The sequence below is a fragment of the Podarcis tiliguerta genome (assembly GCF_965153285.1).
Source record: "Podarcis tiliguerta genome assembly, chromosome: 6".
Classification (NCBI taxonomy): domain Eukaryota; kingdom Metazoa; phylum Chordata; class Lepidosauria; order Squamata; family Lacertidae; genus Podarcis; species Podarcis tiliguerta.
The window spans coordinates 49,229,216-49,246,869 of record NC_139539.1 but is presented as its reverse complement, the minus strand read 5'-3'; the positions used below and the strand labels follow the sequence as shown (position 1 = coordinate 49,246,869).

General features: G+C 43.8%; 1 protein-coding gene across 1 annotated transcript; it reads right to left on the bottom strand.

Annotated features, from left to right (window-relative positions):
* Nucleotides 1-2,352: 2,352 nt before the first annotated feature.
* On the bottom strand, nt 2,353-17,650 carry ATP6V0B (ATPase H+ transporting V0 subunit b). The gene is made up of 8 exons (XM_083446141.1): nt 17,458-17,650; nt 8,639-8,687; nt 7,583-7,666; nt 6,823-6,900; nt 6,041-6,110; nt 5,354-5,405; nt 3,947-4,137; nt 2,353-2,961 (listed from the first exon to the last, which is right to left on the bottom strand). Exons 1-8 carry the CDS (start codon nt 17,522-17,524, stop codon nt 2,935-2,937), a joined length of 618 nt encoding a protein of 205 aa, XP_083302267.1. The 5' UTR covers nt 17,525-17,650; the 3' UTR covers nt 2,353-2,934.
* Nucleotides 17,651-17,654: the final 4 nt, after the last annotated feature.

Below are 17,654 nucleotides of genomic sequence, written 5' to 3'. Positions count from 1 at the left end.
CAATGACTGTGTTTAAATACACAGAAGTGGGGTATGCAAAATCAAGGACCTGAGGTTACGTGTACAGGTCAAATTTTGAGTTATTATCCATGTAAAGAAAAGCCCCCCCGAGCTGCAATCACAATGAGAAGAACATTAAGAGTATGAACTGCAGGCAAACGAAGCCATCACAAGTAACTGAGATGCAGACTTTGAAGAGACTTGTTCTACATATCTCAGTGCTTAAGAAATGTTGTGTAGGGACCACCGGGCTGCATTCAAAAGCAGGTAAGTCTTGTAGCGCAGGTTAAAGGTTAGGAAAATAAATCCCTCATCCCCATCTATAGCAACTCCAGTTTGTGTTAAGGCTATTCTGGACATATTGTTATAGTCCTATATGTTTTAAATAGGAAAGATTTTGTAAATACATCACCAGGAAAGAATGTATGTGGCACTAGACAAAACAATGTTTGTCTTTTGAAATCCGTTTTGCCCCACAGCAAGATGTTAGGCTTGTCAGTTATCAAGCTGAAATGAAATTTGAGGCTCTATGTCCTCTAAATATACACAAGCCATCACATCTAGCTATCAAAACATGTACAGATCTAAACTGAAGGAAACGTCCTTGACAGAGCCATTTACTGGAGGGCTTCTTCCACCACCTGACCTACATCATTTTTTAAACACTAAATGAATCCATTTCAGTCAGGCTATGAGAGAGCATTGGGGTATCATCAACATAAAGATGATGTTCTCTATCCTTTGATGACTTTTATAACCACATGCTGATAAAGCTACAGTTTGACAATCAAATTATGGAGAGCAAGGGAACATGCAACCCCATCTGGTAGCCCTGCTCTAGCTTATATGGGTCAGATCTTGCCCCACTAGCAATGTTCTTAAAAGCTTTATTTAGATGAACACCAGTTATGTCATTGAGAAGTGCCAAGAGTGTCCCAAAGGAACATCTTTGCCTTCAGAACAAACAGCAGAATGGCTCACACATGTAAATTCAAGTGTTTTTACTCAGAGTAGTGGGAAACGTGGAAAAGAGGCTAAATATACAGTTGTCAAAAGTGTTTCAGGAAATCTCCCGGGGTGGGGCTCTGTCCCAGCAAGGAACCCAAAAGGTGACACTAAACACCCTGCCACATAATTTTTTAAGTTCCTGTAGAAAAATAAGCACAGCTCTGTTGCTCTCCAAAAGCACTGAGCCAATCAGAACAGTGAAGACTTGCTGTAAATAATGAAATAACAAACAAACAGAATCAGTTTTCTTTTTTTAGGAGTTTATATATTCCTTAAAATAAGAATATATCACAATAACCCCCCCCCCCCATTTGACTATCTAAACTTTGCAGGGAAAATAACAAATTTTGCTGCCTGGAATCCAGCTCTTTCCTCCCACCCTTACAGTTACCAGGTAAGGCTGGCATGGGATTGGATTACAGATGGCAAATCCTGCTCAGGGCTTAAGCTATAAGATCTTTAGATTCATCCTACCATAAGAAGTGTTTCCCCTTCTGCAATGTGACTCTCTGGCTTCTAATTTTCAGCTAAGTTTTGCTTTAACTGAAAGCTGCCTTTGGCAACTCCCAAGATAGGATACAAATACAGTTTTGTAAATTAATATGCTTCATGGTCCTAGGACTGCAAAACTACCCACCCCTGGGAAGAGGTAGCAGGAATACTCTTTACCCTGGGAGAGGGAACCTCCAATCCATGGGCGTCCAGTGTAGAAACTCAGATATATACGCTAATCGCTAAATGGTAATTTAAACCTAGGTTGTGGCTGCCACAATGGAATGTCCAGGTCTCATTTTCTTTCTCAGGGATGATGTTGATGATGATTAATTTCATTTCTATACCACATTATAAAGGAAAAAAACCCTTAAAGTTTACAACACTTTAAAACTTCAGGGTTCAAATCCCCACTCAAGTCATGAAGCTCACTGGGTGACCTTGGGCCAGTTACAGCCTTTGCACCTACCTCACAGGCTCTATCAAACCGCTGAGTGATTTGCAATCAATCAGCAGGGCTTTTCAACTAAAGGAAATAACAAAATGATCTTTCCCATCTAAATTTGGCCGCTGAAATGATGAAAGTTACGCAGGAGAAGACTTGGGCAAAAGGACTATGAGCTCCGTTCTACTACTGAAAACCAATTCCTACGATTCAAAATGGGCTCAGAGGAACCCCTTCTAAAAAAAAATAAATCTATATTTTGCCCCTGGTTAGTAGATTTTGCATTCCAGTTAAAGAAACAAAGACAATCAGATAAACCTGAAGTTTGCCCACCCCTGCATTGAGCAGTTTGATGAACAGCAGGCACACCACAGAGAAACAGCAACTATTAATCACAGTACAAGACATTTCCCATAATTAATTTTAATTAACCAATCATTTGTGAAGTTTCAGGGAACTCAAAAAATCACAACTTTTAGCTCCTATGCACCCCTTCAGTATGGAACAGATGTGCCTAGGAGGGCACCTCCCATAGCCTGCAGAGCCAAATCTTCAGCCAGTACCACTGGCTGTTCCAGAAAATGTGGACTGTGGGAGGCAGCAGGAGCCGGGGTAGCAGGAGGGGCACAGCAGCACGGGGCGCACAAGGAAGGGAAACTACTTGGGACACGGATGAGTTTATTTCACAGAACATGGCATTGCTGTTGGCAGTGGTTGCCACAAAGAGTGCAAGGGCTGGAAGACTCTAGGCTCCTTCTCCTAGGTCCATCCAGCCCCTTCTTTCAGGGGAAGTGGAGCAGGAAAGGATGGAAGGAAAGGAGGACAGATTCTTTCTCACACACACATCAATTGGTCAGGTTCTTCCACGGCCTTGCAGGGAAAGATCACGGGAATAAATTTATACACCAAGCTCCATCCCAAGCCAACAGAAGACATTAAATAAATATGTACAGAGTCTGCAGCTGGCAGACAGGCTGGTGGCAAAGGGCTTAGTCGCCCATTTTCACTTTAGACACCTGCAAAAGACAAAAAGGAGAGAAGGTAAGAAAACACAGGCGCCATGAATTAAGCTCCCCTACGTACCCCCAGTATTGCCAATAATAATGCCAGGATTTGTTTTTGGCTTAAGAGTGTTTGGAGTGAAACAAACAGCAACCCCCAGGCCAGGAATGGTGATTTGTTGCTCCTGCTGACTAGAAGGGAGGAGCAAATTGGGAGCCTTCTGTGCCTTCACAGTAAACCATTAACTACCGATTACAGACTGTGAAATGCAAACTGGGCATGCTATCATATTTGTCGCATGTAGCAGCTTTTTAACACTGCAAATGCACCCACCTGTACATGATCATGAGGAAATATGGCTGCTCAGGACAGGTGCACAGAGCAGCAGCCAAAAGTGAGGGGCAATAGTTGTGGAGAAGGATGCTGAAGAGACAGAGCCATAGTAGATCTTATGGACAGGGAAGCTTCTTGTCATTGAAGAAGGCTGAAGGTTGAGCCACACACACCCATTAAAGGCCTTGCCTCTTCCTTGCCCTGAAGCAGGGATGGCTTGGGGTTTCCTTAAAGCAACACCAGCACCGCGAGATAACTACCTAACCTACCGAACCAGTAAATATTGGGCGCAACTTAAGAGTAGATGAGAGCCCCTTTGAAGGAACAAATTACCGTATTTTTTGCACCATAACACTCACTTTTTTCCTCCTAAAAAGTAAGGGGAAATGTCTGTGCGTGTTATGGAGGGAATGCCTACGGGTGGCATGCCTACAGATTTCCCCCCTCTAAAAACTACGTGCGTGTTATGGCCGGGTGCGTGTTATAGAGTGAAAAATACGGTAGTTTTTGAAATTCTTTTTTGTTTCGCTAATCTGCAAAGAGCAGTCTAGGCATGACTACTGGCATTTCCAAACCTTCATCCTCTCTAAATTCTTCCTTCTACCTCTGCTTAGGAGGTGGAAATGGGCAAGACTGTCTGGGGATAGCAAGGCCGGAGAGACTCACCTGCAGGATAGCCACGATGACTCCAAAGAGTCCGATGGCACTGCCAAAGATTTCCACGATGAGGATCTTGACAAAGAGGCTGGCATTCTGGGCATCTGCCAATGCTGCACCACTGCCCACAATGCCCACACATATACCACAGAAGAGATTGGACAGGCCCACAGTCAAGCCTGCCCCAAACATGGAGAAACCTATGGGAGGAAAGAGTATTAGGAATGGGCGGCACCCAGTTATATTTTCAGTTGATGATCATTGCAGGCCTGACAAGACTGGCCTCAGAGACCGTTAGGATGAAGGCCCTTATGTTTTCTTCTAAGCCTGTCCTTGTTATGCATTATCTGCAGATGGAAATAAGGTAACAAGAAATTGTAACAATTTCCCTCCCAAACTCACACACAAACCGATTTTTCCTTAGGAAGAAAAGGTGTATGTTATGTATATTAACCCTTGTTTTCTATATGCAAACCTTTTAATCCACAAATAAAATAAACTAGTTCTTAGGAATTTAGTGCAACTGGTGCAAGGGCTCCTTATTTATTGGAGAAAGCTCTCCCTGTCACCCTCCCTCGCCACACCTTAATCATGAACCAGACTACTGGGTTCAGATTTACAGAGTTTAAAGGTGTTCCTGACTCACTCAGGGGAAATGCAGCAAAGCAAAGAGTGGCGACAGTAACACTATCTAAGCAGAACAATGGCTATATACTATTTATTTAGTTATTTCTGGAGCACTAGAAAGCCTCCCAGGCCACAGGGTGGTATTAGATGTCACAATTCTAAAGACTTTGGGACAGGATACAGCCAAAGACAGCATCTTGGCCACAAGCTCATACCTCGCTCAGGCTTGCATCTGTGGCATGCCACAAGAATAGCATTGCCACTATAGCCATCCAAGAGGACAGCTGCTGCCAGCAAACATGTCAAGATGTGTCGGTCTCTTCTGTGATGACAAAAGATGATATACCCACCACCCCAGGGTGACAGCACAGATATAGTTGGCACATCAGATACTGCAACATGGCGGTAGGGAGCTTTGCAAAGCCAGAAAATCAACTGGAGATAATACATATACCCCCTGCTTGTCAGACAATGTTCGGTGGCCTATTGGAAAAAAGCTGTCCTACTGCAGGTGAACTTGTGCCAAGACACAATTCAACTAGGGAAGGGCTGCAGCTCAGAGATAGAGCAGGTTCCAGGTTCAATCTTTGGTGCATCTAAGTAGGGCTGGCAGCCCCTGAGAAACTGCTGCCAGTCAGTGTCGAGAATACTGGCCTTGATGGACCAATGGGCTGACTTGCTATAAGACAGCCTCCTAGGTTTCCTACGTAACAAGGGGCGCCTGATGATATCGCAAGGGCAAGAACCATTATGCCTGCCCATCCCCAGTCCCCACGAATCCCAGCCTACCTGCATGGTAGTTCTGGGCGCCAATCGCCTTAGGGGTTCTGCCCGAAAATTGCTGCAAGGAAAGGAAGGATTTTAATAAGCAAGTCTCTGACAAAGACATTAGATGTGGCATTAAGGCACGTCACTGTAGATAGGAACTATCCAGACTTGAGTTGAAATAAACTCGTACCCTTTTCAGAATTACAGCAGGGGGAAGGGGAGCTGAGAGGACTGCGGCCCACCAAGGTGCCTCATTCCTCATAAGCTCATAACTCTAAACATCTGCCAGATGCAGTTTAACCTTGCTCCAAGGTCTTGGGCAATCTATGGCTCAGTAGTGGGATTTATCCCAGGTGAAAATTACTCCCTATTTCTCTCTATGTCAATACTATGTCCCTGTGTTGATACCAGCCCCTGCTTCAAGAGCAATTAGTCAGGGCTTGTTCTCCCCTACAAGGATAGAAAACTTTTGCTCAGAGGCATGAGCCAGGATTGCCTCCTGCAACTGGGCTTCTACCCAGCATAGCACTTGGCTCCACAGTTGCCTGGACTCCATCAATACCTCTCTGATTACCTTCTGTGCCCTCCTCCGTTTGGCAACAGCTCAGCTCCCTTCAAATCAGACACCGTGGAGCATGGCCAAGAGCGAGACTTGGCACACAACCGTGTCCCTCCCATACAAGCCAGCCCCTGCCCTCCCCCCATTACCTCAGCCATGTTGGTGATGACGATGGCCATGATGATTCCATAGATGGCCACAGCTTCACAAAAGATGATGCTGCCAGGAGAAAACACAGATTAGCAGCTGCAACATCTCAAGGGTGACAAATGTGGGCATGGGACCAGGGAACGAGAGAGGGAGGAATGGGCTGGCCTCCAATGGCACATCTACCACTGGGACCCTCCTTGGCTTCCCAACCACCTCCTTCCTTCCCCTGGCTAGCTAGGAATGAGGTGGTAACCTTGCAGATGAGGCAGCAGCCTGAGAAGAACCAGGCAACCAAGGAAGCAGCAAGTTTCAGAGCACACCTAGTTCCCCCAAAAGTAAAGCTGATTCATTTGTTTAAAGTCTTTGCTTGACACTTAAGGCAGAGTGCTTCTGAGCACAGGCAAAGCCGGCCCAAAGCAGATCCTTCCACAAGGTGCTCACACCCCTATTCTCACACCCCACCCATTAAGCCAGGGGTGAGGAACAGGTAATGTACTGAACTAGAGGGGATTTTATTTATTTGCTTTTTCTTTGTATTTTGCTGTGCCCAGTTCCATCTTTTGCCCTGCAAGCATTGAGGGTCCCCACACCTGTGCTGGATCAAACTCAATGCCTAGCTCTCACAAGGATTTTACGGTACACAGAAGCCAATTCAGGAATGTACATTTTTTTTAAATCTGTGCAGCAGGAAACAAGGCATATCAAGGATGGGCAAGTGAGCTTTGGGACTTTGCAGTACCTATACCTGTGGAATATATGCTGAACAAGGGGGTCCTCTCACCTGACCAGATTTTTGGTTTTGATCCTAGGTGCTTTGACACCACCGCCAAGGATGCTGGATCCAGTAATGTAAATGCCCCTGAAAAAATAGTTACAGAAGCGGTTAGAGCAGTGGTACTTGATAGGCAGCAAAGGGGAGGGGGGGACGGCTTGCTTAGATTGCACCCTGCCAAAATCATGTTATTATTCATTAATGCCGAGCACTACACTTATTTAAGTACACTTATATCTTGACTTTCTTCCATCATAGAAGTCAAGGTGGTGTACATGAAGTTAGGTTAGGTTTATTGAATCCCAAAATTCCAAGGGTGATTTACAACAATAATACAATACAGTATTGAAAACACACCAGCATATTAAAAATGCAGGCAGAGTAAGGGGAATATCCAATCATTGGTGCTTCCCAAATGCCCAGGGAAACAAAACTGTATCTGTCCGGTACTTGAACTATGACAGAATTGCTGCCACACTCCATAGTTGGGGAGCTGCAGAAAAGGCCTGTTCTCTCATCACCACTCTTTGAGTCTGCCTTTGATGCATCAGGCAGAAAAGGGTCTCAGATGACAATCCCAGGGTCCAGACAGAGTTTGGGGATCTCCCTCCAGGCACTGACCAGACACAGACCTTGGGTGAAGTGGCTGCATCATGTGCCCTCAGACTGTGCCTTGGGACTAACCCCCCAAAATGGAAGCCCAAAGTATTGGTTGAGGAATGATGTCCATTAACAGATCGCTAGGGGCTGGGAGAGATGAAGTACTCACCAGGCAGCACCCACCACTGATAATGAGATGGCCAGCCCAATGCCCAGGTTGGACCACAAGTATGGCGAGGTCTCTGTCAGGAACCTGTACATAGGAGGAATTACCTTATGAATACTCTATTCCTTTCTCCATCATAGCATCAAGTCATAGCACCCGCAGGGGAGAAGCAGCCCTAGTCAAACCAATCCATCCCATTTCTGGACAGAACTTGGCCAGGTCAGTCTACCCATCCTGCACAATTGGTAAGTGGTAAAAGAGAACTAACGCCTGCTGCCCAGGGTGGCAGCCAGAAGGCCTTGCCTCTTTAGCAGTAACTAGGAGACTTCATAACCCATTAGGAAAGGTGTTATTTGTTATAGTTTGGGCTACAAAACAACACTGTAGAAAAGCTGTGCTGAGCCCAAGCAACCCTAGGCTAGTTTAGCCAACAGGAAAGGAGGTCCATGAAAGCAGGGTGAGCTAGAGGCTTGCTTAAGATGCTGTTCAATACAGCACTCTTTGGTTAGCTCTTGAACTAGCAGAAGCAGGATATGGGTCACGGCAACTCCTCAAGACCACTAATCCTATACCATTAAGACTAGTGGGTGCATGGAGAAGCATCTGTTTTCAGGCCCAAGCAATAGTCCAGAAGCACAGAAAAAAGTGCCCCAAAAATGTTCAAGATGTATGTGCGGATGTGCCAACAGAATCTGAGCAGCACACGGGGACAAGTGGCTTGCAACAGCAGGCGAAGAGGAGAGGCAGCCAGCTGACCTGCAGGCAAAATGATGCAATTAGCAGCATCGACTAGTGAAATGGGACACTGCCATCAATACTGTTGTCAACCAACGGGGGAAGGGAGGGGGGAGAAACACGGCCTTCCTGTGGAAGCAACCATGCAAACATCTGCCTGCACTGTTGGGCTTTCTGTAATTCACGCCCATGGAAAAGAAAACGCGAAGGCAAATTACTGCTTTTCCTCATGCTCTCTTCCCCAATATATTGCTGAAAACACCAATAAGCCACTGTCCCCCATGCTACTCCAACCCCAGCCTCTAGGGGAAAGTGCCATCTTACCATGCTATATCGAAACGGAAACCAAGGTCAAATATTGTGTAGCAGATTCCTGAAAAACAAGAGAAACACTTTTTGGCTTGGTCTCCTCAAAGCCCAATCTGTGATGCTCACACCTCGCCACCGGTGCTGAACCCCCCCCCCCCACACAGGGAGAGCAGAAAGGGTTTATATAGTCTTCATACAGCTTACACCACAAATTGCCCCTTTCCAAATCACCTCTTTCATGGGGAAACTATCACTTATTCCTTTCTGTTGTGCTCTGTTTAACAAGACCCAAAACGTCACTACATACTAGAAATAAGAGACAGACTCCTATCCTACAGGCTTCCTACCAGCACACTTTTTAAAATCCTTTCAGCACCAACAGGAAGTCTTGCCCCTCTCTGTTCCAGGGTACCCAATGTGAGCATCCTCTAGATGCTGTGCAACTCCAGTTCTCATCATCTCCAGTCAGTAGTGCAAAAATAACATTTGGGGTACCATACCGGCTACCTCACTCTTTATCTTCTGAGTGCTGCAGCACTGACCCACATAGGAATACAACACCTTGGACCTCAAACAATCACTTTCGACTTCTGCCAGGCCCGTGCAGAAGCCAGGCTCAGCCAAAGGCAAGGTAACAGCCACCAATGTATGGGCAGGATGCTCTGTGTAGCTATGATGGAAGCTTCCTAGTGGCACAATTGGCAGTTATAGAAAACCTCAAGAGATGTAACCATTCCACCTATCATTAATGTATCTTTGTCTATGTCTATCCTCAAAATCTAAATAACAGCTCCTAATACAACACATTGGCTTGGGTAACAAGTGATTTAGATCTTTATCAATATTTAGAAAGTTTCAGTTTACTGGAAAAATGTAACGAAGATCTCCTATGATCGCCTATAAAGAAGTCACAGGTATCTTGGAGGCAGAGAATATGGCCTTTTATCCCTATATTCATAATCTGACTCTACAAAAAGAAAATGCAATGTTCAGAGAGATAATGGCTATGAACTCCGGTTAAAAAAAAACCCCAACCACCCTTGTTTCATCTTCCATTAGTGCATATGGTCAAATTCTTTTATGACAAACTGAAAAAGAAACTTACAAAAATTCTGTGGAAGTGCAGACATTTTTATTTACGGAAAGGTCAATGTTTTCGTTGTGCTTGAATTTAAGGGGAAACTGCTATAACATGGCAATTCAGTGGCATCTTATGCCACAGAAATGTGTAAACCAGATACTGGGTACCTTTTTAGCATCAGGGGAAAAAACATTTTCTCTGCAGGTAGTGGAATTGTATAAGAACTAGAGAATTTGGGAAATGCTAGTGGGACTGATAAAATGAAATGTAGCTGCCATTTGATCCTCCCTCTTTTGAATTATGTAACAGAAGAATATGCAAAAGATTGCATGAGCTGATTTCAAATTTATTGGTTGCTGCAAAGTTGATTTATGCCAAACAATGGGAAGGACAATCTATATCATCAGGGAAGGATCAGTGACAGTCTGGGAATCATCTTATCTAGCCAAAATGTCAGCTTTCAGGAGAAATGATGTACTGCAATTCCTAAAATAAATATTGAACAGGGTGATTTAATATAATGCTTAATGAATCTATGTCTATAGATTTGCTGATTTTACTGTGTGCAGTAATGGAAACGCTTTTCTGCCCCCGCCCCATTTTTTCTGTACGTATAAATGAAAATCTTTCTTAGTTTAATATTCATTGAAATATTATGTTTATGTATAAAAAATAAACCCCCCATGTTCACACAGCTAACTGGAAGGGCACGGCCCCTTTGTGGTAGCCCTAATGGGCATTGCTATGAAAAATGTTATCTAACTGCTGCAGTCTGAAGCACATCCATCTGTGACACTACTCGTGACCAACCCAAATAAGCAAAGTTATTCATGAAGTCTTTTTATAATCAGTCATTCTTTTCTGTGATGTTCCCAACCGCCTCACCTGTGGAATGCTCTTTTTAGGGAGAGGCGCCTGTCACCATCTTTGTCAATTTTTAGGTGCAGCAAGCCAAGACCTTTGGTTAATTAATGTTGCCTCCTATGGTGGTGCCCATCTTTTAGTGGGGTGGGTAGGACTTGGTCCTTATTAATTTGCTGATGAATGTGCATTTTATGTTCTATATATTCTCGCTGCTTTAAACTTTAAATGGTGTTGTAATTTAATTTGTCAAGTTGCTTTGAGACTTTTTATTGCATAAAGTGACTGATAAATGTTATTATTATTATTAACAATACCAAAAGGATCCCCAGCAGCTTTCATTCTTAGATAAGCAAGAATGCTGTACCTTCACATCCACAGCAATCTTGGCTCTAGGGGCCTTTTTTCATCCAAAAACCATTTTCTCCTTTTAAAGGGCTGGATGAAAAACATGCATGGGGAAGAAAACCAGCTGTGAAAAAGTTAGCAGTATCACATACTGCAGACAGGAAGGGAAAATCACCCCACAACCTCAGACTGGGAAGCAGAGTGGAAGAAGATGAGTCAATGACATGATGATGGGAACTGTATTTCGGGATATATGAATAGAATATGATGGGACAGTCACAGGATGCAAATGTTCCAGGCAGAACTATCCTCCTGTGAGCCTGACAATGTGAAAAAAGACACAGGCAGACACAGAGGTGGGAAGGAGCTGAGAAAGAAAGAGCAAGGCTGCAGAAACAGAGCATCATGGGGCAGGATAGAGAACAAATGAGCCACAGAACTGGGGAAGAAAGGATAGATTGGCTCCCATGGAGAATAACTAAAGAGAGAATGCAAGTAGGGTGACCCTTTGATCTATTTTTAAAAAATAGCGTTGACATTAGGAAGGGTTAGACAACAAGGCAGTTCAACAGAGGGTGTGAAGTCCCTATCAGTAGGGACAGTATAATACACCACACCAAAAACAAGTCTGGTAGAATTAACCATGTATGGGGAAGCAGAAGAAAGTGGGTCAGGAAACTGAAGACTCTATTCAATGGCTCAGAGCTCATCAGGGTCATATTCACATCCCCGTGAGCAGAAGCCTATCTGCTCATAGGTGTGCAGCCTGCTCCAAGCAACAGCTTTAAGCCCCAGGCACTGCCAACTCCAGACCCTTCACTCAGCAGCAGCAGACTCTGATCTCAGAAAAAAATTGGCACCAGGAGCCGACAGCCTGCTGCCTTTCCCTGCACACGCAGGCTTTGAAAGCAACACTGGAGAGAGAGAGATAATGGGCATATACACCCAGGGAGAGCTACACTCTTCCTGACATTTAGGTAAGAACTAGGAGCAAAATCTATTCAAATTTGTATGCTGTGCAGGTTAATAGTCTATGCACAAGGGGGGAACGGGGCCCCATGAAGGCAAAGTGTTCTTTTGGAGCAACCCAGGTGAAGGTTGGAGAAGAGGGGAGTGTGGCATAGCATCCTTCCTTGCCAAGCCATGCCACCAACACTGAGAGAGTTAGCATAAGATATAATCTGATGCCATTTTGTATTAACTGCACTTTGCAGTCTTCCTTACAAAAAGTAGCCAAACCCGGCAGTTACAAACCAAGATGTGGAATGGAAAATTTACCAGTGATTTATTTTGCTGTGGAATTCCCCCCCCCCACACACACATTTTGTGAGTTGGATGCCAACTACAAACACAGGCAAGCTTGCCAATGCCCAAGTTTTTTTGCTTTGTTTACAAAATATTAGAAAAATGAACATGCTAAATTGGGAGTGTAATAAAAGTTTCCAACACAAAGTGAATTATCTACAGTGTAAATTAGCCTAATAGCATAAGAAAGTTTCCCAGAAAGGTATCTAATTCAAAAATTTCTGGAAGATCCATACTACAGTACTGGTTACAAAATATCAAAAAGCATAGCTAGAGCCTTCCTCTCCAGAAAGCTACACAGCTACACAATAGATGTAGTTGATTAAAGGTGCTCCTGGAAACCCCCATACCAGCCTGTCAAAAAATAAGACAGGGTTTAAGGGTACGGTACTTCTAGACACCTAACTAGTTTGATGCGGTGACTGTCACTTCCGTCTAATAGAGGCAGGGCTGCTACCAGTCCAGAACTATCTACCAGAACTACCTTCAACTTGCCTAAATTCAAATCTAGTTTGTTTTAACCATCCACTCCACCAAAATGTGTCAGTGTTAACTAAAACCAAAATAGTAGTACCTGTTCATTTAGTTAACAACATATACAGCTTGGTGCTATGTCAATAACATCACTGCCCAAAGCTCCAGATTATATTCAATTTAATATTTTTTTTAAATAAAAGATACCACATCAAATTATATTCAAATATTCACCAAACATATAACCAAAGACATTAGTGGAATATATTGGAAATGTGGGGAAACAGTTGAGGGTTATATTAATGTCTGATGGACATGAGACAAAATCAGGAATTTGGTAGGAAAGACCACTAGATGCATTTATATAATTATAATTGCATATCACATACTTATAAATCTGCTAATAATTTTTCTGGAATATCCTAATGAAGATGTGAGAGCAGAACATGAAAATTTATTTGGGTTTTATTAGCTGCTGCCAAAATATATATTTTGGAAGTGAAATGGTATTTTTCAATCATTTCAACAGAATGAGAATGGTTTGATAGAGTTTGGTATCTTGCTACAGTAACAAAATTAAAGAGAAATAGTACAATTAAGCAAAAGTAGACTGCATACTGCAGGAGAACCCAAGGGCCAAAAATGAACTCTAAGGACACCTCTACTTTTCTTCACAAGAAAAGTGTGAAGCAAGCTGGCAAAAGAGCTGGGACAATTTGAGAACTTATGGTCCTCCTTTCTAATGTAGAAAATTAGATCAACTAGCATAAATTAAAGCTTTTTTCTCTGGTTATAATAATTTATTGCATAAAATATAGTTATATTTTTATTATATTATACCAAAGCTATATTTTAATGCATACCGATTTACAAGTAAATTTTAAATCTGGCAAATATTAGCTCAAAATTCTCCTTACCAATGGCTTCATGCTAAGCAGCATTAAATAAAACATCCTGGGGTGGTGGGCAACCTTGGCATATCCCACTGAGTGCAAGAACCCTACTAAAAAAGAGGGGTTCTTGTAATCCATCCCAAGTCTTTACAACATGGTAGGAAAACATATCAGTAATTCTAGCTACCCTCACGTACTACAGCAGCATCATTCAGAAACAGTACACAATGTGAACTTTGAAGTCAGCAATCAGGTATCTGAAGGCATCCCAACAATGGAGGAATACAGGAATGGAAAGGCATAATAAGACAAAGCACAGCTGAACGGTAGTTTACTCACACTGCTTGAAGGATCTTCTTTACATACTGCAGGAGAACCCAAGGGCCAAAAATGAACTCTAAGGACACCTCTACTTTTCTTCACAAGAAAAGTGTGAAGTGAGCTGGCAAAAGAAGCTTCCTGTCCTTATGTGGATTTGTTCACTGCTTTCTCAGTGGATACTGGCTAGGACAATCCCTCTCTATATTCCAAATCAATTTGTACTATAAGCAGTAGAGAATACACTCAGTAGACTGGAGAGTCTCTTTCTGTATTTTCAGAAGGGGAGAAAATTCCATGGCACTCTGTGAGGCCTAACAGGAAGTGGGCTAAAGATTCCCACCCAGAATTCTGGTCTCTACTTTTCAGATCCACAATGCTGATCTTGATATGTTACTTCCAATAGGACCAGCTCCAGATTTTTGTCTCTTGCTTGAAGTGTCACAATTAATGTTTTTTACCCTTGCAGTAGTAGTCATTCACTTTTCTCCTCCTTGATTTATATTACAAGTATATAACACATAGCAAGGATGGAATATGCAATTGCAAAGAAAGGAAGCAAACTACCACTTTCAGGCCCAATACTATTTTGGAATGCATTATTTCAGAATACAGGTAGCATTTTTTCAGAGTTGTTTTACCCAACGCAGTGCTGCAGCAACTGATGAAAATACACTACTTTCTGTAAAACTCCTACAGGAGCCCTCTTATAATTTGGGCCAGATAGTATAAAAAGCAACACAAACCTATCCTACCTCTAAGTCCAAGACCAAATGGTTCATCATCCTGCCAAAAGACATGAGTGACACCCTTGTATGCAGTGCATGTAAAAAGTTTTAAAGCTACAAGAATTCTTGGGGGAAATTAACTCCCCGCCCCCCAGACAACCCATACAAAGTCCCAAAATTGTTAGCAGACACTATGGAAAACCAAGTTAAGTGTAGTTTATTACACAAAGTAGAGTTGGCACAACAGCAAACTGACCAGTGAAGCCAGGATTCTGCTGATGCTTTGAGAATTGGCCTGTACAACTGATCTTATTAATCGTTTAACAATGATGAAAAAATAAAAATGTAACAGTGTTTCGAGCATAAAACCTAGAGAGAATAATATTTCAGTAAATCCTTCACATTAAAGATTGTGATCCTAAAGGTTAAGATCCAAAACCTTTAAGACTCTTCAAAGTTATTAATCATTCAATCACATCTGAGAAGTTAAGTCACTGTTTTGCAACAACAGTTACCCAAAGCTACCATAAAAAAGAAGAGACAGCACAGTGAATAAACCTCCATTCATCACACTGCTTCTTCCCTATAGTAGCAAGGTCAAATGACAGGCTACCCCCCCTGAGTATGGTTACATACATCATTTATTCATTCAAGTGGTGCTCCGCTCTGCTTCCTCTCCAATAAGTTTAGTCATGAGGCAGAACACTGAAGTACTGTTATAGGAAAGAGTTCTTCATTGTCCCTTCCAGATATATATTGGGATGGGGTAAGGTATTTCTACCTATGTAGCCCATCTATAGGTCAAATAGCTTCTCACATTTTGGGACAGATGTCTCATGACTTGGAGCACATTCCTTCCTGGCCACAGTCCCCAGCCACCAGTCTGACAAACCCTAGCTCAGGTGCATGAATGTCCCAGAGGAATAACAGAATCATGCTTGGTTCAGGGTCCACAGAAGCCAAGACAGGGCGATACTCAGAGACCCACCATGAGGCATCTATGCTCACATCCTACTGAAAAGACAGGAAAATGTTAACGTCCTCCCTGGTACAGCTGTAGTAATCATGGCTAGAAAAGGAGAAGTTCTGTTCTTCCCATCCATGCTGATCTGAAAGGGGAACTAAGAGTCACACTTACCACTGGAAAAGTAGCAAAAAGAGGAGGGGAGGGGCAGAAGAACCCTAGCTGCAAATAAGATATAATGAAGGAGAAAAGGAAATGGAGTACTGTTTGAGTAGAGTGGTATACGTGAGCAGACTGCTTAGTCCCAACAGGAACCAGTAAGAAACTCTGCTTCTAAGCAAGGTATGTGTCCAATTGGTAAAATGACCTTAAAGAAGCTGAGTTTGAATCAGAAGGTCAGAGCTTAGTTTGCTGTTTGTCATTCCTCAACCCTGACTGGTGAAGTCTTAACCAAATCAGCTGGGCTAATCCAGTTGAAGCCACCAATAGCTCCCAGAGAGCTGGGACAGGACTGTTGTAGGACAACTGCTCCAAAGCTTGTTGACAAAACAAACTGGGGGGGGGGGGGGGAGAGTCCACTGTGCACCTTTTGCATGGTTCGTCACATTTCCCCCAACAGTGTTAACGCTTTTTTGGTTCCCATAAATTGCAACCACACAATACAAGAACAAATATGTCATTCAACTCATGATGGAGGACTTTCTGAATTGTTCCTTGTTTAGAATAAGGACACAGCATACCTGCATGGGCTCACCAAGAACAAATTATCACCTGAACAAATGTAGAGACTACCAGAAAATGGAAATATCTCTCCAGCAAGAATGAATCCAGGCTATTGGTGAGCCAAGTCTCCTTCACCCAAAAACATGCAGAACTTCTTACCAATGCTAGGATGGTTAACATCGAAACCATGATGAACAATGAAATCAATGTTTGGTAGTGAAGGAAAAGATATATATCAACATTAAGACCCAGTAATCCTGTCAATGTATAAACATTTACATAGCTAGTCAGGAGTTCATTAAAGTGCAATTGCTTTGATACTAAAGATAACCAAGGGACAGCAGCTTCAGACTCTGCCACAGGTCCCCTGGTTCCAAGGCTACACCCTCTAGGCCTTGCTCAAATTTCACCACATAAAAAAGGAAACAACACTGCACTTTTAGAAAGTTCCACCAAATGCACTTCTTTTGATCTACTTTCAGACATCAAAATGCCATTGGTGTGCACAGCATCAAAATTCACAACTAGCACTGAACAGCCATTAAGAAAGCCTTTCCCCACCCCTCGCCTTTTCGCTGCTTTCACAGATGAGGAAGCAAACTGAGCACCACAGAGCCCAATATGGTGGAAGTCTGGAGTCGTCTCTTAAACTATTTTTATTTTTGAGACCAAGAACGACAAGAGGTGGGCCTGCCGTGGGAAACCCACATGCGAGGGCCCCTCCGGAAACCTTCCCTATGAGAAGGTCATGGACAAGGAGAACCAAGTACAGTATCTTCCGGACCACCCCCTGAAGACAAAACGGCTCTCCCCGCGCAAGCAGGAGGATGCGAGTCTCCCCTCAGCAGGGATGTCGCCTCGCCCCCCAACCCCGAGAACAGCCTGATGGACAAACTAGGGTAGGGCAAGGCAGCACCGCGGATCAAGAAGCACCCAAAAACATTCGCTGAGCCTGGAGGGCGGCATCCCACCCCCAGCGCCCTGCGCCCCCCGCCCGCCCACGACAAGCCATTTCCCACAGCCATTTCCTTTGCGTATAACCGCACACAGCCCCGGCGAAGGGAGGGGAGAGGAGGATTTCGGCAAAGCGGCGTTGGCCCTCGCAGCGGCGCTCCCAGCTCCCCGTTGAAAGTACTAACCAATGCCGGTGATGGTGGCGGCCGCGGTCAGCCCCAGTCCCGAATACAGCAGCGCGAGCCCGGACATGGCGGCGGCGGCGGCGGCGGCGAGTCCTCAGCACGGACTGAACGCGACCGGGAATCACCTGACCCACAGAATGACGGGAACCACGCTCCACGTGACCAGACGAAGTTTATCTGACGCCTTTCGCCGGCTG